The sequence below is a fragment of the Acanthochromis polyacanthus genome, chromosome 5, assembly GCF_021347895.1.
Source record: "Acanthochromis polyacanthus isolate Apoly-LR-REF ecotype Palm Island chromosome 5, KAUST_Apoly_ChrSc, whole genome shotgun sequence".
Classification (NCBI taxonomy): domain Eukaryota; kingdom Metazoa; phylum Chordata; class Actinopteri; family Pomacentridae; genus Acanthochromis; species Acanthochromis polyacanthus.
The window spans coordinates 656873-675241 of record NC_067117.1 but is presented as its reverse complement, the minus strand read 5'-3'; the positions used below and the strand labels follow the sequence as shown (position 1 = coordinate 675241).

At 43.2% G+C, this 18369-nt stretch overlaps 1 protein-coding gene across 4 annotated transcripts in view; it reads left to right on the top strand.

Moving 5' to 3' along the window:
• Positions 1 to 18306, top strand: part of pltp (phospholipid transfer protein) — a 19375-nt gene extending 1069 nt beyond the window's left edge. For 2 of the 4 annotated variants that reach the window (XM_051948271.1, XM_051948272.1), the window contains exons 2-15: positions 3531 to 3663; positions 4738 to 4837; positions 4919 to 5047; positions 5849 to 6004; positions 6977 to 7040; positions 7228 to 7383; positions 7458 to 7634; positions 8437 to 8496; positions 8609 to 8773; positions 8863 to 8930; positions 9398 to 9440; positions 11461 to 11524; positions 11681 to 11757; positions 17524 to 17755. In XM_051948271.1, the coding sequence (XP_051804231.1) occupies positions 3552 to 3663; positions 4738 to 4837; positions 4919 to 5047; positions 5849 to 6004; positions 6977 to 7040; positions 7228 to 7383; positions 7458 to 7634; positions 8437 to 8496; positions 8609 to 8773; positions 8863 to 8930; positions 9398 to 9440; positions 11461 to 11524; positions 11681 to 11757; positions 17524 to 17625 (1473 nt within the window). In that variant the 5' untranslated portion in view covers positions 3531 to 3551 and the 3' untranslated portion in view covers positions 17626 to 17755. Of the gene's footprint in view, positions 1 to 3530; positions 3664 to 4737; positions 4838 to 4918; positions 5048 to 5848; positions 6005 to 6976; positions 7041 to 7227; positions 7384 to 7457; positions 7635 to 8436; positions 8497 to 8608; positions 8774 to 8862; positions 8931 to 9397; positions 9441 to 11460; positions 11525 to 11680; positions 11758 to 17523 lie in introns of all 4 variants that reach the window. The other 2 variants (XM_051948269.1, XM_051948270.1) reach the window with 1 other exon arrangement.
• Positions 18307 to 18369: the final 63 nt, after the last annotated feature.

Below are 18369 nucleotides of genomic sequence, written 5' to 3'. Positions count from 1 at the left end.
TTTATTGGTTGTAGTTTTATTGTCTGTAGTTTTATTGTCTGTAGTTTTATTGCTTGTAGTTTTGTCTGTAGTTTTATTGTCTGTAGTTTTATTGCTTGTAGTTTTATTGTCTGTAGTTTTATTGGTTGTAGTTTTATTGTCTGTAGTTTTATTGGTTGTAGTTTTATTGTCTGTAGTTTTATTGGTTGTAGTTTTATTGGTTGTAGTTTTATTGTCTGTAGTTTTATTGGTTGTAGTTTTATTGTCTGTAGTTTATTGCTTGTAGTTTTATTGTGTCTGTAGTTTTATTGTCTGTAGTTTTATTGGTTGTAGTTTTATTGTCTGTAGTTTTATTGTCTGTAGTTTTATTCTGTCTGTAGTTTTATTGTCTGTAGTTTTATTGTCTGTAGTTTTATTCTGTCTGTAGTTTTATTGTCTGTAGTTTATTGTCTGTAGTTTTATTGGTTGTAGTTTTATTGCTTGTAGTTTTATTGTCTGTAGTTTTATTGGTTGTAGTTTTATTGTCTGTAGATTTATTGTCTGGAGTTTTATTCTGTCTGTAGTTTTCTGCGTCGTTGTCATGGTGACCGTAGTTTTCCATCTTGTTGAACTCTGAGCAGCTTCAGGCTGAATTTAACCTTCGACACACTTTGGAGTCTTTGGATTCTCCTGGTCGTTTCGTTTCTGATCAAACCAGTTTCTGATCCACTATTGATTGATTATATGAACTCTCAGCTGTTTATTCCTCAGATCTTCTTTTTCAGCTCTGAGTTCTCCTGAGTTTAGCTCTGAAAATGTTCTTTACAAATGAGTGGAACGTGTTTATTTACAGAGACTGAAATAGAAGAGAGTTTACTGAGATGTTTGACAGAGTTGGTCTGGTTCTACAGAGGTTCTGGTTCTTAGCTGAGGTTCTGGTTCTACAGCTGATCTTCTGGTTCTACAGCTGTAGTTCTGGTTCTTAGCTGAGGTTCTGGTCCTAAAGCTGAGGTTCTGGTTCTACAGCTGAGGTTCTGGTTCTAAAGCTGAGGTTCTGGTTCTACAGCTGAGGTTCTGGTTCTAAAGCTGAGGTTCTGGTTCTACAGCTCTCTCCTCCAGCTGCTTGCGTCTCGTCTTTCCTCTCAGAGCGACACTGAAGTGGAAAATGTTTCAGATTATTGAGAAGAAGAACGACGAGCCAAACCTGCTGCCTTCTGAGCTCTCATAGGAGGTGGTTGCATTTTCCTCTCTCTGTCTCTATCTCTGTTCTTCTCCCCACACCTTCATGTTTCTGCTTGCTGCACTCTTGTCTCGTCGGTCTCCTCCACAAGCAGCTAACCTTGTCTAATGTCATGCTTTGCTTGTTGCGATTTTGTATTTTTCAGGTTCCTTCTCAAATTGAATTGAACATTGGAGGTTTCATTTGGTATAACAAACCTTTTTTTCTTTTCACCCCATGCTATCCCTGCCCTGATCCCAAATGTCTTTCTTTTTTTCCTTTTCCTACAGACAGGCAGCGCTCTGGGTGCAGTTCTTCTCATTCTCATTCTAATTAAAGGTTAGCAGTTAGCGGTTAGCTGCTAGCAGCTGTCCAGATGTGGCCACCGTGGAAGCTGCATGCTGATTGGCTGTCATCACTGAGCTGTTATTAAACACACAGATTATAGGCTGGGAGTGGGCGGAGCTTCATGTGTCAATATTTGGGAGGCTTTGAAGCGTCAGACTGATGACTAGTGTGTGTGTGTGGGTGTGTGTGTGTGTCAGTAAACACACATCTGAATGTTACATCTTGCAGTGATATTTGAGGAAACAGAGGTCTGACCTTTCACAGTGAATCTCTGAAAGTTTCATCAGTTCTGCAATCAGATCATCACTAAATTATCACCAGAATATTACCAGATTATCGCCAAATTATCACCAGAATATTACCAGAATATCACTAAATTATCACCAAATTATTACCAGAATATTACTAAATTATCACCAGAATATTACCAGATTATCGCCAAATTATCACCAGAATATTACCAGATTATCACCAAATTATCACCAGAATATTACCAGATCATCACTAAATTATCACCAGAATATTACCAGATCATCACTAAATTATCACCAAATTATTACCAGAATATTACTAAATTATCACCAGAATATTACCAGATTATCGCCAAATTATCACCAGAATATTACCAGATTATCACCAAATTATCACCAGAATATTACCAGATCATCACTAAATTATCACCAGAATATTACCAGAATATCACTAAATTATCACCAAATTATTACCAGAATATTACTAAATTATCACCAGAATATTACCAGATTATCGCCAAATTATCACCAGAATATTACCAGATTATCGCCAAATTATCACCAGAATATTACCAGATCATCACTAAATTATCACCAGAATATTACCAGAATATCACTAAATTATCACCAAATTATTACCAGAATATTACTAAATTATCACCAGAATATTAACAGAATATCACTAAATTATCACCAGAATATTACCAGAATATCACTAACTTATCACCAGAATATTACCAGATCATCACTAAATTATCACCAGAATATTACCAGAATATCACTAAATTATCACCAGAATATTACCAGAATATCACTAACTTATCACCAGAATATTACCAGAATATCACTAACTTATCACCAGAATATTACCAGATCATCACTAAATTATCACCAGAATATTACCAGAATATCACTAACTTATCACCAGAATATTACCAGATCATCACCAAATTATCACCAGAATATTACCAGAATATCACTAAATTATCACCAGATTGTCACCAACGTTCCACCTCTCACAGCTGTTCTTGACTGAATGAAAATTTATAAACCCGTCTGTTGAAGTCGGTGGAACAAGTTTCTATTTATTTAAATAGAAAACTAAATAAACTGCAGCGTTAGAACGTCTGATTAGAACGTCAGTGACTGAATAAACTCCAGCGTTAGAACGTTCCTGTCCAGACTGCGTTTAGTGGGAGAACAGAGGAGCTGTTGTGAAACGGGGTTATTGGAGTTCATCAGCTGTCTTTCTGGACGTCGGTCTGAGGAACGAGTTCAGCTGAAACCTCAGCAGGAGGCTCAAAAACAGCAGCTCGTCTGTGGAACGTCCCCTTTTAGAACCACGACCCAGAAATAAAAGATCCTGGAGTCAGAAACAGATTTTCTCTGATCTAATGTTTGCATGAAGAAACAGAAGCTTCGGTTCCATCGATCAGAAAACAAACAGAGTCAGAAAAACAGCAGGAACCTCTGAGTCACAGCTCAGGGTCCACAAAACCCACTCACCTAATAACACACACACACACTACACACACACTATACACACACAACACACACTATACCAAGTCTCACCTGTACTATAATGTTTGTAGTACTCAGTATATTTATAATATTCCTCCATTTTATAATAAAGTTTTTAACAGTAAACTGCTGAACATGAAAACGTTCCCTGAAGGATCTCAGTGTGGAACGTCTTCTTCTCAGGAATAAGCAGAACCAGAACCATCCGTTCTAACTTCTTGTCTTGGTTCCAGGTGTGGACGTTCTGTTTCAGGATGATCGTCTGGTTCTTGTCGGTTCTCCTCCTTGTGTCTTCGGTTCCATCCATTATGACTGCAGAACCTGCTGGCTGCAAGATCCGTTTCACTAACAAAGGCCTGGACATGTGTGAGTTATTCTGCTAGAACCTTCATGTTCTGATACCAGAGGTTCTAATCCTGAATTAAACTTTAATCCACATTTAATCCTCCATGAGTTCTCCACCACTGATCCACAGCTTAGTTGCCATGACAACGGCATGACCCGGGTCCTGATGTGGTCTTGGTCTGATGAGATGTTCTGGATCTGCTCCGGTTCTCCAACCAAAAGGATGGTTGTGTAGAAGCTCCACAGATGGATCCACATTAGAACCTCTTCAGCGAGGTTCTCCTCAATCTTGGAGACTCCTGGACCTCAGAACTCCCTCAGAAAGTAAAAGTTCTAACTGGAACCATATATGGTTCCTTTTGGCACCACTGTGAAGAACTCTGTTTGGTTCCAGTTAGCACCTTTATTTTTCTGAGGAATAGGTTCTTTAAAGAACCATTTGTTTAAGTTCTTGGGAGACCCTCCAAATGTGTTCTCAAGAACCATAAAATGGTTCCTTTGGAAACCATAAATGGTGCAAAACAAAACTTAGGTTCTTCAAGGAACCATTTATTTATTGTTTTCCGATGTTTAATCAACCAAAAGATTCATCCAGAATAAAATCAGGCCTACCTGCAGCTCTGATTTCAAAAACCAAAGAACTTCCTGGATGGTCAGTAACGTGTCCAAACTCTAATGTCAAAGCTTATTCCAGCAGATGTTGGTTCTGTTTGGAGTAAAAAGCAGTTTCTGAAAAACAAGGTTCCTGAAAATGTTGGTTCCCCTTGAAGAACCTCTAGTTCTTCACACTGATAAAGAGGTTCTGTCTCTGGAGGTGGACCGTGTGATCAGGGTTCTGTCTCGGTCTCCAGGCAGGTTCTAGGTTCTATCTATAACAGAATCCCTGCAGTGGTCTAAACAGTTCTAGCATTTTTTCTACGGTTGGAAGTAGAGACATTCTAAATCTTGGTGGTGAAGTACTATTTACTGTGTTCCTGTTAAAGCACTACGCTGTGTGTACTTTCTGTGGTATTTACTGTGTGTTCCTGTTGCAGTACTACGCTGTATGTACTTTCTGTGGTACCGGCAGTCATGTTGTGTATTTTGTGTTTCTAGTGAAATCTGAAACTCTGAAGTTTGTTGAAGAGGAGCTGAGTAACATCAGCATGCCGGACATGGAGGGCAAAGAAGGACGCTTCCAATACACCATCACTGAGTACATGCCGGATATTTGAAGTAATACTGCAGTACTGACCCCGTCTGTGTGTACTAATACTGCGTTTCTGTTGCGTTTCAGAGTGAAGATCACGGAGCTGAATCTGACTCATGCCGACCTGCGCTTCATCCCTAACGTCGGTTTGCTGTTCGATGTTCAGAACTCGTCCATCTCCCTGACGTTCAACCGACGGATCCTCTACTGGTTCTTGTAAGTTCTACCTGAACTGTTCCACTACAGAACAACACACTGTACTTATAAATTGGTATTTACCATGTACCACATTTGAATAACAGCGACACTCGGGGAAAAAAAGGTGCTAACTAGAACCACAAACGGTTCGTCACAGTGATGGCATAGAAGAATCATTTTTAGTTCCTCAAGGAACATTTTAACAAAGGTTCTTGTGAAGAACCATTTCTGTAAACAGTTCTTTAAAGAACTCTTAAAGGACCATCAGAAAATACCATGAATGGTGCTCCGAAGAACTTCAGCAAAAATAGGTTCTTCAAGGAACCTTTTGTATTACAGCTGTTCGTGGATCCTTAAAAAATCTGTTTTTGCTAAAGTTCTCTGGAGCACCATTCATCAAGTAACATTTCTTACCAAAGATGAAGAACCTTCTGTACTTTGAAGGGCCGTCCCTTAAATAAAGAGGTTCTTCAGCTGGTGGTGGTGCTTCGAAGAACCAGAGAGCCTTTAAAGAACCGATAAAGAAAGATTATTTTACTCAGAATATATGCTCAAGGGCTGCATGGATGTATGTTTAGTCCGGTTTGGATCTCAGTCTTTTGGACCTCAAGCATCAACATTCTGAGTCTTAATTAGAACCCAGACCAGAACCTGGTTCAGGTTCCAGACTGATCCAGATGTTTGCAGAGTGACAGAGCTGCTGATGGGTTTAGGTCAAAGATGGACGGTTTTAGTGATCTGAGAATGAGGAGGACGGCTGTTGTTGTTGTTGTTGTTCTTAATGTTGTTCTTGTTCTTGTTGTTCCTGTTGTGTCTCAGCTACGACACGGGGAACATCAACGCGTCAGCTGAAGGTGTGAACATCAACACAGCTCTAAACCTGATCAGAGACGATGAAGGACGACTGAAGATCAACAACATCAGCTGTGACGCCAGCATCGCCAAGATGAGGGCCAAGTTCAGCGGAACTCTGGGGTAAAACGAACAGTCCCTGCTGGTTCCTCATGGTTCCTGCTGGTTCCTGGTGGTTCCTGCTGATTCCTGCTGGTTTTTGCTGGTTCCTCATGGTTCTTGGTGGTTCCTGATTATGGTTCCTGGTGGTTCCTGGTGGTTCCTACTGGTTCTTGATACTTTAAAATCAGAGCAAAACATCTGATGATTCATAGTGGTTCCACACATGATGTAGTTCACCTCAGCAGGAGAACTAGCCTAGCCGCGCTAGACAACCCACGGCAACGAATTTAATTCCCTGCCAGGGTGGGTCTAGTTACCCTCCATAAGGCTCGAGGTTGGATTCTCCTAAAACTGGCCGGACCAATCACCATGAAGTGTAGAGTCAGAAGGCGGGCGTAACTAAGTGACGACAGAGGCGTGACGATTCTGACAGAAACAACCGGAAACAATAAACAGTTATCTTTTGACTCGGCTTTGGCCACAGCCCTTAAAGATTTGAAGCTAAAATTCAACTTGAAAGATAAACAAAGGACGGCACTGAAGTGTTTCATTGAGAAGAAAGACGTATTTGGACTTATGCCGACGGGATATGGCAAATCCTTAATATACCAGTTGGCTCCGCTGGTTGGGAAGCTAATGGGACTTAGCCACAATCCGCCGGTGCTCTAGGAACTACGTCAGCCTATTCGTTGCGTTGATTGGTTGTATACCTACCCAATTGCTGCAGAGTGATTTGATAGACAACCTTTTAGCCCGCCTCCCTCCCTGTCGAGCTTCCCTAGACCCTTGTGCCTTCAGAACATGGGTGTAGCGTGACTAGGCTACAGGAGAACAGCAGAGAACCAACAATGAGGAACACCATGAGTTCCATGTGAACGGAGAAGGTTCTCCTGGAGAGATGAAGACATTCTGTCTGTTTAAATAAAGTTCACCTGCTAGAGTTTCTGTCACATGACCCAGTGTCGGCCAATCAGGAGCTTCTCTGTCTTTCAGGAGAGTTTATGACTTCCTGGGACGAGTTCTGACGACGGGAATGCGCTTCCTGCTCAACCAACAGGTAACACACCTGTCTCTCTCTACCTGTCTGTCTCTATCTCTACCTGTCTGTCTCTCTACCTGTCTGTCTGTCTCTATGACTTGCCTGTCTCTCTACCCGTCTCCCTCTCTGACTTGTCTCTCTCTCTACCTGTCTGTCTCTCTCTCTATGACTTTTCTGTCTGTCTCTCTACCTGTCTGTCTCTCAGATCTGCCCAGCTCTGAACCATGCTGCTCTGGTCCATGTGAACTCTCTGCTGGAGACGATCCCTGTGAGGACGGAGGTGGATCAGTATATCGGGATCGATTATTCTCTGATCGACGACCCGGTGGTGACGTCCAGGAGCCTGGACATGAACTTCAGGGTGAGATGGGGTGACAAGGCGATCTGTTCTGGTGAGACGTGGACTCGTCTGAAGCGGGTCTGTTGTGTCTGCAGGGGATGTTCTTCGACCTGTCGCAGCAGAACGTCTCTCTGGTGAACTATGCTGTGGAGCCGTTGATCCAGGAGTACGACCGCATGGTCTACCTGGCGCTGTCCGAGTTCTTCTTCGACAGCGGAATGTTCTCCTACTACACCGCCGGGATCTTCCAACTGGACATCGTCAACGAGAAGGTCAGCCGGCACCACCGAAACCAGTACAGACCAAATCAAAGCAGTCTTCTTCTTCTTCTTTTCCTTTCAGCTTTTCCCTTCAGGGGTCGCCACAGTGAATCAATTGCCTCCATCTAACCCTGTCTGCTGCATCTTCTTCTCTCACACCAACTACCTTCATGTCCTCTTTAACCACATCCATAAACCTCCTCTTTGGTCTTCCTCTAGGCCTCCTGCCTGGCAGTGGGAAACTCAGCATCCTTCTACCAATATATTCACTCTCTCTCCTCTGGACATGTCCGAACCATCTCAGTCTGGCCTCTCTGACTTTATCTCCAAAGCCTCTAACATGTGCTGTCCCTCTGATGTACTCATTCCTGATCCTATCCATCCTGGTCACTCCCAAAGAGAACCTCAGCATAGAGAACGTCAGCATAGAACAAAGCAGTACAGATCAAAACAAACAGTAAAGATCAAAACAAACCAGTAAAGACCAAACAAACCAGTACAGACCGAAACAAACCAGTAAAGACCAAAACAAACCAATACACACCCATTAAAACCAGTATAGATCCATTAAAACCAGTATAGATCCATTAAAACCAGTATAGACCCATTCAAACCAGTGTAGACCCATTTAAACCAGTATAGATCCATTAAAACCAGTATAGACCCATTAAAACCAGAACAGATCCATTAAAACCAGTATAGATCCATTAAAACCAGAACAGACCCATTAAAACCAGAACAGATCTATTAAAACCAGTATGAACTAGTTGTAACCGATGGGCTGAACTGGTTCCTGCTGTTTCTTGTACTTCAGATGCCCAAAGATCTGGAGATGCTGCTGAGGACCACCTACTTTGGAGCCATGATGATGCTGGTGAGGAACCGGAGATCACAGTAGAACATGGATCTCCTTAAAGGCTTCTTCTGGCTGGGTTCTGTCTGGTCCTGATGTTCTCCTGCTGTGTTCTCCTGCTATGTCCTGCTAGAACCCGGCTCTGGTGGACGCTCCCATGTCTCTGCAGATCGCCGTCAACTCACCTCCAAAGACCACCATCAAGACATCCGGGGCAACGGTCGCCATGACGGCCAACGTCAAGGTGATGGTGCTGCCTCCGGGGCAACCGCCGGTCCAGATGAGCAGCATGACGATGGTACACAACAACAACAACAATAACTAGAACACAACAACACAATAACACAACAACAATGCAGACACACAACAACTGTTTGTGTCCTGCAGGAGACGAAGTTCAATGCCAAAGTGTCCATGAGAGAAAAACGCCTGTGTCTCCACGCCGACCTGCGCAAGTAAACACCCGAACACCTCCATCACACCCAAACGCCTCCATCACACCCGAACGCCTCCATCACACCCGAACGCCTCCATCACACCCGAACGCCTCCATCACACCCAAACATCTCCATCACACCCGAACGCCTCCATCACACCCGAACGCCTCCATCACACCCAAACATCTCCATCACACCCGAACGCCTCCATCACACCCAAACATCTCCATCACACCCGAACGCCTCCATCACACCCGAACGCCTCCATCACACCCGAACGCCTCCATCACACCCAAACATCTCCATCACACCCGAACGCCTCCATCACACCCGAACGCCTCCATCACACCCGAACGCCTCCATCACACCCGAACGCCTCCATCACACCCGAACGCCTCCATCACACCTTCCCTCTGACCATAAACCTGGTTCTGACCCGGGTCCTGGTTCTGATCACAGAATTCAGAAACTGTTTCTTCTTCCAGATTTAAAATTTTCTCCAACCAGTCGGCTCTGGAGTCTCTGGCTGTAAGTTTCCCTCTGTCTGCTTGTTACAACCTGTCTGTCTGTCTGTCTGTCTGTTTGTTAATAACCTGTCTGTCTGTCTGTCTGTTAATAACCTGTCTGTCTGTCTGTCTGTCTGTTTGTTAATAACCTGTCTGTCTGTCTGTCTGTTTGTTAATAACCTGTCTGTCTGTCTGTCTGTTAATAACCTGTCTACCTGTCTGTCTGTCTGTTAATAACCTGTCTGTCTGTCTGTCTGTTAATAACCTGTCTACCTGTCTGTCTGTCTGTCTGTTTGTTAATAACCTGTCTACCTGTCTGTCTGTCTGTCTGTTAATAACCTGTCTACCTGTCTGTCTGTCTGTCTGTTAATAACCTGTCTACCTGTCTGTCTGTCTGTCTGTTAATAACCTGTCTGTCTGTCTGTCTGTTTGTTAATAACCTGTCTGTCTGTCTGTCTGTTAATAACCTGTCTACCTGTCTGTCTGTCTGTTAATAACCTGTCTACCTGTCTGTCTGTCTGTCTGTTTGTTAATAACCTGTCTACCTGTCTGTCTGTCTGTCTGTTAATAACCTGTCTACCTGTCTGTCTGTCTGTCTGTCTGTTAATAACCTGTCTGTCTGTCTGTCTGTCTGTCTGTTAATAACCTGTCTGTCTGTCTGTTAATAACCTGTCTGTCTGTCTGTCTGTTAATAACCTGTCTACCTGTCTGTCTGTCTGTTTGTTAATAACCTGTCTGTCTGTCTGTTAATAACCTGTCTGTCTGTCTGTCTGTTTGTTAATAACCTGTCTGTCTGTCTGTCTGTTAATAACCTGTCTACCTGTCTGTCTGTCTGTTAATAACCTGTCTACCTGTCTGTCTGTCTGTCTGTTTGTTAATAACCTGTCTACCTGTCTGTCTGTCTGTCTGTTTGTTAATAACCTGTCTACCTGTCTGTCTGTCTGTCTGTTAATAACCTGTCTACCTGTCTGTCTGTCTGTCTGTCTGTTAATAACCTGTCTGTCTGTCTGTCTGTCTGTCTGTTAATAACCTGTCTGTCTGTCTGTTAATAACCTGTCTGTCTGTCTGTCTGTTAATAACCTGTCTGTCTGTCTGTCTGTCTGTTTGTTAATAACCTGTCTGTCTGTCTGTTAATAACCTGTCTGTCTGTCTGTCTGTTAATAACCTGTCTACCTGTCTGTCTGTCTGTCTGTTAATAACCTGTCTGTCTGTCTGTTAATAACCTGTCTGTCTGTCTGTCTGTCTGTCTGTCTGTCTGTTAATAACCTGTCTGTCTGTCTGTCTGTCTGTCTGTTAATAACCTGTCTACCTGTCTGTCTGTTAATAACCTGTCTGTCTGTCTGTCTGTCTGTCTGTTAATAACCTGTCTGTCTGTCTGTCTGTTAATAACCTGTCTGTCTGTCTGTCTGTCTGTCTGTCTGTCTGTTAATAACCTGTCTACCTGTCTGTCTGTTAATAACCTGTCTACCTGTCTGTCTGTCTGTTAATAACCTGTCTGTCTGTCTGTCTGTTAATAACCTGTCTGTCTGTCTGTCTGTTAATAACCTGTCTACCTGTCTGTCTGTCTGTTAATAACCTGTCTACCTGTCTGTCTGTTAATAACCTGTCTACCTGTCTGTCTGTTAATAACCTGTCTGTCTGTCTGTCTGTTAATAACCTGTCTACCTGTCTGTCTGTCTGTTAATAACCTGTCTACCTGTCTGTCTGTTAATAACCTGTCTGTCTGTCTGTCTGTTAATAACCTGTCTGTCTGTCTGTCTGTTAATAACCTGTCTGTCTGTCTGTCTGTTAATAACCTGTCTACCTGTCTGTCTGTTAATAACCTGTCTACCTGTCTGTCTGTTAATAACCTGTCTACCTGTCTGTCTGTTAATAACCTGTCTGTCTGTCTGTCTGTTAATAACCTGTCTACCTGTCTGTCTGTTAATAACCTGTCTACCTGTCTGTCTGTCTGTTAATAACCTGTCTACCTGTCTGTCTGTTAATAACCTGTCTACCTACCTGTCTGTCTGTTAATAACCTGTCTGTCTGTCTGTCTGCAGCTGATTCCCCTCCAGGCTCCTCTGAAGACGATGCTCCAGATGTCAGTGGTTCCTCTGCTCAACAGTAAGAATCTGATTCACTGGAAACCTGAAAACACAGAAACAAGCTGTGAGCTGACCGTGTGTGTGTGTGTGTGTGTGTGTGTGTGTGTGTGTGTGTGTGTGTGTGTGTGTGTGTGTGTGTGTGTGTGTGTGTGTGTGTGTGTGTGTGTGTGTTCAGACTGGACTAAGAGAGGCGTCCGGATCCCTCTGGCTGATGGGATGGACTTCGTTGAGGAGGTGGTTGAATATCACAACGTGAGTCGAACATGAACCTGTTTCTGTTGGTGGAGTTCCATCCTCTGATAAAGGTCCTGTTGATCAGTTCTAACAACTCCAAGAGCTCTGGATCTACTCTGATGGTATCAGTGAAACACAGAGCATGATACTACCGCCTCCATGCTTGGTGGTAGGTTTGGTGTTCTTTGGTTAAAAAAAGACCCACCAAGACAGTCTGAAACCAGTCCTTAAAAGGTCTAGAAACAGGACCAAAATCAAACCTGAACCAGTCCAAAAATGTTCACAACCAGTCAGGATACAGTCAGAAACCAGTCATAAGAAAGTCCAAAACCACACCTAAAGTACTCATAAAAAAGTCAAAGTTCCACCCAGGAAAGTCCAGAACTAGACCAACATCCAGTCTGAAACCAGTCCAGAAGCATGATGCTGTCACCTCCATGCTTGATGGTAGCTTTGGTGTTCTTGGGGTTAAAGGCCTCACCTTCAGGTTTTGTTCCATCTGACCTCAGAACTTTCCTCCAGAACCTTTTCTTGGTCCATGTGATGAGTGGAGCTTTAAGGTTCTGCTTCTAGAGGAGGAACGTCCTTCTTCATGGATCCTCTAGAACCCTGTGGACACTGACAGCTGTGTTCCAGCAGCTTCTCGTCCATTCAGACCTGCTTTTTGATGGCCCCTGGTTGACTCTTGACCATCCTGACCAATGGTCTCTCAGCAGCAGGTGGTAGTTTTAGTTTCTTCCTGATGGTGGCAGTAACACACCTGGACCATGAAGATGATTCTGGATCTGAAGCTACTTTCCAACAGCTTCAGGTGACTTTCTGCTGAGTCATTTCAGACGTAGTTCCTAACCTGGCAATAGCCAGATTAATAATTGTGTAGTACTTGATAGTACTCCACAATATCAATCTGGGACCGCTCCATGTAAATCCGTTTGGAGGAAAGAGGCACGGATTGGACAATGCAACAGTATGTCCCGCCTCTGACACGTTTGTTTTTAGCCAATCGCGGGATCTTCACAACGAGCGGAGCCAATTGGTAGATTAAACTCTGACCAAAACCCGTAGGTAAAAAAGCACAAACATCTTTACCATCCAGAAATGCGCAAAGCGCCTCTCGTTGTTCTTCCTTCAAAGAAGCGATAGGAGATTCAGCTAAAACTGACTTAATAGCAGCATCTACACGATCGCTGTCCTCCGTTGCCGTGTTTGTTTTGATCTACTGGCGCTTGGTGTCGTCTTCACACCCGGATATCCCGCCCCACACACCAATACTGCTGCGTGATTGGCCCGTGCCAACTTGGCTCTGTCCGAACAGTGAATGCAGGAGCGGAGCAAGATGGTTTCTTGAGAGATTTGTGAACTCACAAATATCGCGAGAAATCAACTTGCTGGCAAGGTTACGTAGTTCCAGTCACCTTGGACAATTCTGGAGTCAATCTGGAAAATTTAAGCATCAGTGTTTTCAGTTTTTCAGCCATTCTAGATGTCTGTCGTTTTAAAAATAGTTTTGCATAAATTTGGACAAATTCTGAGGCAACTTTAATTGTTTTTGTGTCAGTTTGGGCAAGTTTTTTTTTTTTAATTATACACATTTTATTCAATTTGGACAATTGTTGAGTGAATTTATGAGTCCATGCAGACATCTCCATCAGTTAGTTTGGACTATTTTAGGTCGATTGAGGCAATTTTTGTTCATTTTAGTCAACATTTCAGTCAATTTGGCCCATTTTGTATCATCTCAGCAACTTTTGAATATTTCAGACATATTTCCAGTCATCTTAGGTTGTTAGATAGATAGATTAAATCTTTATTAATCCCACAGTGGAGAAATTTACAATGTACAGCAGCAGATAGGACATTGAATAAAAGAGAGATTGCAGCACACAAAGCACACAGCGCATATGTATATAAATAAGAATATTTTCTTCAGAAGAACAAAAGAAAAGAAGAAGTATTTACAGCAAGACTTCTTGAAATTGCACAGCATCAGTATCTACATTTTTATTGCACAGTTTGTAAATGGGTGAACAGAAACTACTGGGAGCTTGATTGTAAAGTGTGACTGCAGCAGGAAGGAAGGAGCTGCAGTATCTCTGCTTTAGACACTGAGGGTGAAGCAGTCTGTCACTGAAGGAGCTGCCCAGTGTTATGCCCAGCTCGTTGTAGAGCATAACAAAAAGAAGGAGGTCGACACAGTGACAACTTTTAAACAATAAAATTAATTTATTAAAGAACTCAACCAAGAAATAACCCAAGCTAAACCCAACATAATCAAATCCAAACCAAAATCAAGAAGAGTGCCTGGCAGGCACCTGCCATCCGGGAGGGGAGAAAAAAAACCCATCTTGGATTCAACCTGCTTTTAAAGGCCCCCAGCAGGTGAAGCCAATCTTGAATAATGAAAGGGAGGGGCAGGCAGAAGGATCTGCTGCTCTGCTGAACAGCAGAGGTGAGAGGAGGGAGGGGCAGGGAGGCCAGGATCTAAAACAGAAAGCAGAGACAGGACAGGAAAACAAACATACTAACTCCAAGTCCTGTGGCTGTCACACCAGTGATCTTACTGTTTCCTGCAGGGGGGTGGGAGGTGTCCTCCATGATAGACAACAGCTTTGTCATCATCCTCCTGTCTCCCACCACCTCCACAGGATCAAGGGTTCAGCCCAGGACAGAACTGGCTTTCTTTACCAGTTTGTTTAGTCTCCTCCTGTCTGCAGCCGTGATGCTGCTGCTCCAGCAGACCACTCCATACATGATGGCTGATGCCACCACAGAGTCATAAAAGGTCTTCAGAAGTGCTCCCTGCACCCCGAAGGACCTCAGTTTTCTGAGCAGGTGGAGTCTGCTCTGACCTTTCTTGTAAAGTGCGCTGGTGTTAGTAGTCCAGTCCAGGTTCTTGTTTAAGTGAACACCCAGGTACCTGTAGGAGTCCACAATCTCAATGTCCGTTCCCTGGATGTTCACTGGTGTAGGAGAAGTGTGTCTGTTCCTGCTAAAGTCCACCACCGGTTCCTTGGTTTTCACCGCATTGATCTGGAGGCTGTTCAGCAGGAACCAGTCCACAAAGTCCCGGTTAAGTTCTCTGTACTCCTCCTCATCTCCGTCTGTGATGAGGCCGACGATGGCAGAGTCGTCAGAGAACTTCTGAAGGTGGCAGTTTGTGGTGTGATGGGAGAAGTGTGCAGTGTAGAGGATGAAAAGAAAGGGGGCAAGGACAGTCCCCTGTGGGCCCCCGTACTGCAGACCACAGTGTCGGACAAACAGTCTCCTGCCCTCACAAACTGTGGCCGGTTGGTGAGGTAATCCAGCAGCAGTTTTGGGGTCAATTTCAATTACCTTAATTTTTGAGCCAATTTGGTCAATTATAGTGTCAATTTGATCCATTTTGGAATCATTATCAAAATGTTTTCAGTCACCTTTTAGTAGTTTTGAGTAACTTTGAACTACTGTTGAGTCGACTTTAATTGTTTTGGTCAGGTTTTTAATAATTTTAGACACGTTTTTAGTCACTTTGGACAATCGTTGAGTTCAAGTCAATAATTTTCTTCTTCAGATCTTTGCTGAGCTCCTCAGACTTTCCCCCTGTAGAGTTTGAGTCTAATGAGTGAATCTAATGGTTCTATTTAAACTGGATCAGAGGAGTCAGCAGCTGTAGTCGACTGGAATCAGTCAGGAGAAGTTCAGAGGTCATGAAGCTAAGGAAATATGATAAACACAACACCAGAACTGATCTTTTAAGTTAATGTTTTTCAAGTCCAGTAGACTTTGTCAAGTGCATTCACTTTTAGCTGCACAATTTCCCACACTTGAAAGGAAGCCGTTGCATCTGAAGTTTGTGAATAAGCAAGATTCCACTCAGCAAAGTCCTTTGGATCCTTTTGGTCCGTTTATTTGACTTTTTTTTCCAAGTTGCAGAATAGCTTCAGTCTCAACAGCAATAAACACCAGTGATGCAGTAGATGTAGGAGTAGCAACAGATGAAGTAGTATGCAATTATTACAAAATTCAGCCGCACGAGTGCTGTTGAGGACCAGAGGGCGGGAGCATATTACACCTATTTTAAAATCGCTGCATTGGCTCCCCGTGCGCTTCAGGATCCATTTTAAGGTTCTTTTATTAGTTTATAAGTGTCTTAACGGTCTTGGGCCTTCTTATTTGTCTGCACTACTTTTATTTTATCAACCCTCGCGGACCCTGAGGTCCTCTGGTGCTGGCTTTTTAACGATACCACAAGTTAGAACTAGAACACACGGGGAGGCGGCATTCAGTTATTATGGCCCCTGATTGTGGAACACCCTCCCAGAGAACCTCAGGGCCGCAGAGAATGTTGGTGTTTTTAAAAAGAGGCTCAAGACCCATCTTTTTAATCAGGCTTTTAACTGACTCATTTTAACTCTTTATAATTTCTTAAGCTGACCTCTATTCTTACATTTTTTATACTATTTTATATATAAATTTTTACTTTATACATTCTATTCTTTTATCCTCAGTTTTAGCTTCCATACCTTTTATTTATTTATTTATTTATTTATTTATTTGTTTTACTATTTTAGTCCCTCGTTTCTCCAGTGTTTCCTCCTGGGGGCCTACCACACCTGGAGTTGATTCTGGTCCACTGATGGGGGTGCTGGTCCATGGATGGCCCTGGCCCGGGTGGTTGGAGAGCTTCACACCTTCATGTGGAGCCTCTTGTCTGCCTGGGCTGGGGTGGTCCTTGTGTCGGCGCCCCTGCAGTCATGGTCCATGACTCCACTCGGTGTGTGTGGCCCCCAAAGGTGGTTTCTTCCTCACTTTGGATTTCGGTGCCCAGCCATGTCTCCTCTATACCTCTTACTGACAGATGGTGTATGTTGGTGTGTGTATGTTGGTATGTTTGTGTGTGTGGGTCTGCATGTCTGTTCGTATGTCTACGTATGTGTGTGAATGTACATGTGATTGTGTATCTGTGTGTATATTTGTGGGGGGTGGGAGGTTTCGGGTTTTTCATAGTGTTTTATATTGTGGTGTTCTTGTTTTTATCCTCTGTGAGGCACTTTGTGTTCCTGTTTTGTATGAAAAGTGCCATATAAATAAAGTTGATTTGATTTGATATGCAGCAGGTGAAAAACCTTAGAATAGAAAAGAAATACCAGTATACAAAAATATTAAAATTCAAATCACATTTAACTATAAGATCAGAAATATTCCATATACAAACATTAAAAATAGAAACAATTTGAAAGCCGAGCAATAAGCCCACAGCAGCCCTATCCAAACAAATAGAAAACTTTGCCAAATGCAGAGCAGCTTAAATGTAAAAACATTAGTACCCCACAGGCAAATAAACCAGAAGTTATCCAAAACCACATGTTACCCACTTACATAGAAAAGCACAGGTAAGTTTACTTTTTCCCCAGTGAAATACACAATCATCCATGAAAAAACCATTCACTAAGCAATCATTCAAACGATCCACACCAAACCCCACCAACCCTTAGTCTTTGGCAATCTGGAGCGCTCATGATGTTCTACCAGCAGGGGGCAATGCGATTGCAGCCGACAACAGACTTTGTTATATTTCCAGAAGACCTTTAATAAATCTAAAAGAACCAAAAAACAGGATTTTCTGTGACAAAAATTCATGTTTCAGTGATTCCATCTTAAATTCAAAGTTCTAGGAGCCGTTGGAGACTCAGACTGATGGTAAACATGGACTTATAGGGGGTTTAAACTTATGACTGTACCTGATGATGGTGTCTCCTGATTGGCCTCCTCGGTACCATGTGATGCTCATGTGTTCACCTTCAGGGCTTCATCGTGATCGGAGCCAATCTTCACTTCAGCAAAGGCCTCAGGGAGATGGTGTCAGCCAGCATGGAGGGCAGCAGCAACAGCACCAGCAGCGTCTGAACGTCTGGAGAACGTCCTCAGATAGAAACACTGTAAATACACGAGAAACCAACAGCAGGGAACCTTCAGACAGAACCTCCAGAACATCTGTATCAACCAGTTCTGAGACTGTCTGTTCTATTTATGCAGCAGCTTATTTACCTGTTTAGTAACGACACTGTGAAACCTGACCAGCACTGGAAACACACAGCGGCATCCTGCGGTGTGTCTCCATGACGACACTGTGCCATAACTCAGGCTCCACCCCCTCTGAGGGGGCGTGACCGTCCAATGACACGATGACATCATCAGAACAGCGGCGGTGCGTTCACTGAACCCTGCAGTGGTTTCTGCTGCAGCGTTCACCGCCAGATACCTCAACACTGCAGCAGGAAAAACGACAGCTGAACCTGAAATAAACCTGAAATAAACCTGAAATAAATTTGAACTAAACCTGAACTAAACCTGAAGTAAACCTAAAATAAACCTGAACTAAACCTGAAGTAAACCTGTGTAAACCCAATTAAACAAGTGTAAACCAGAGCTAAACTCTTGATAGAACCAGTGAGAATATTAAAACTGTCACAAACATCTCCTGGTCTTTATCAGGAAACACTCAGTCCATGTTGGCCTGTACTGTAACCATGGCAACATGATGCACCTGTTTGATGATTCTGTTAATAAAGTCTCTGTATGACTCCATTACAACTGTTTGTGTCGTCACGGAGCACGCTGCAGCTGGTTGCCATGACGACGGTGAGAAGT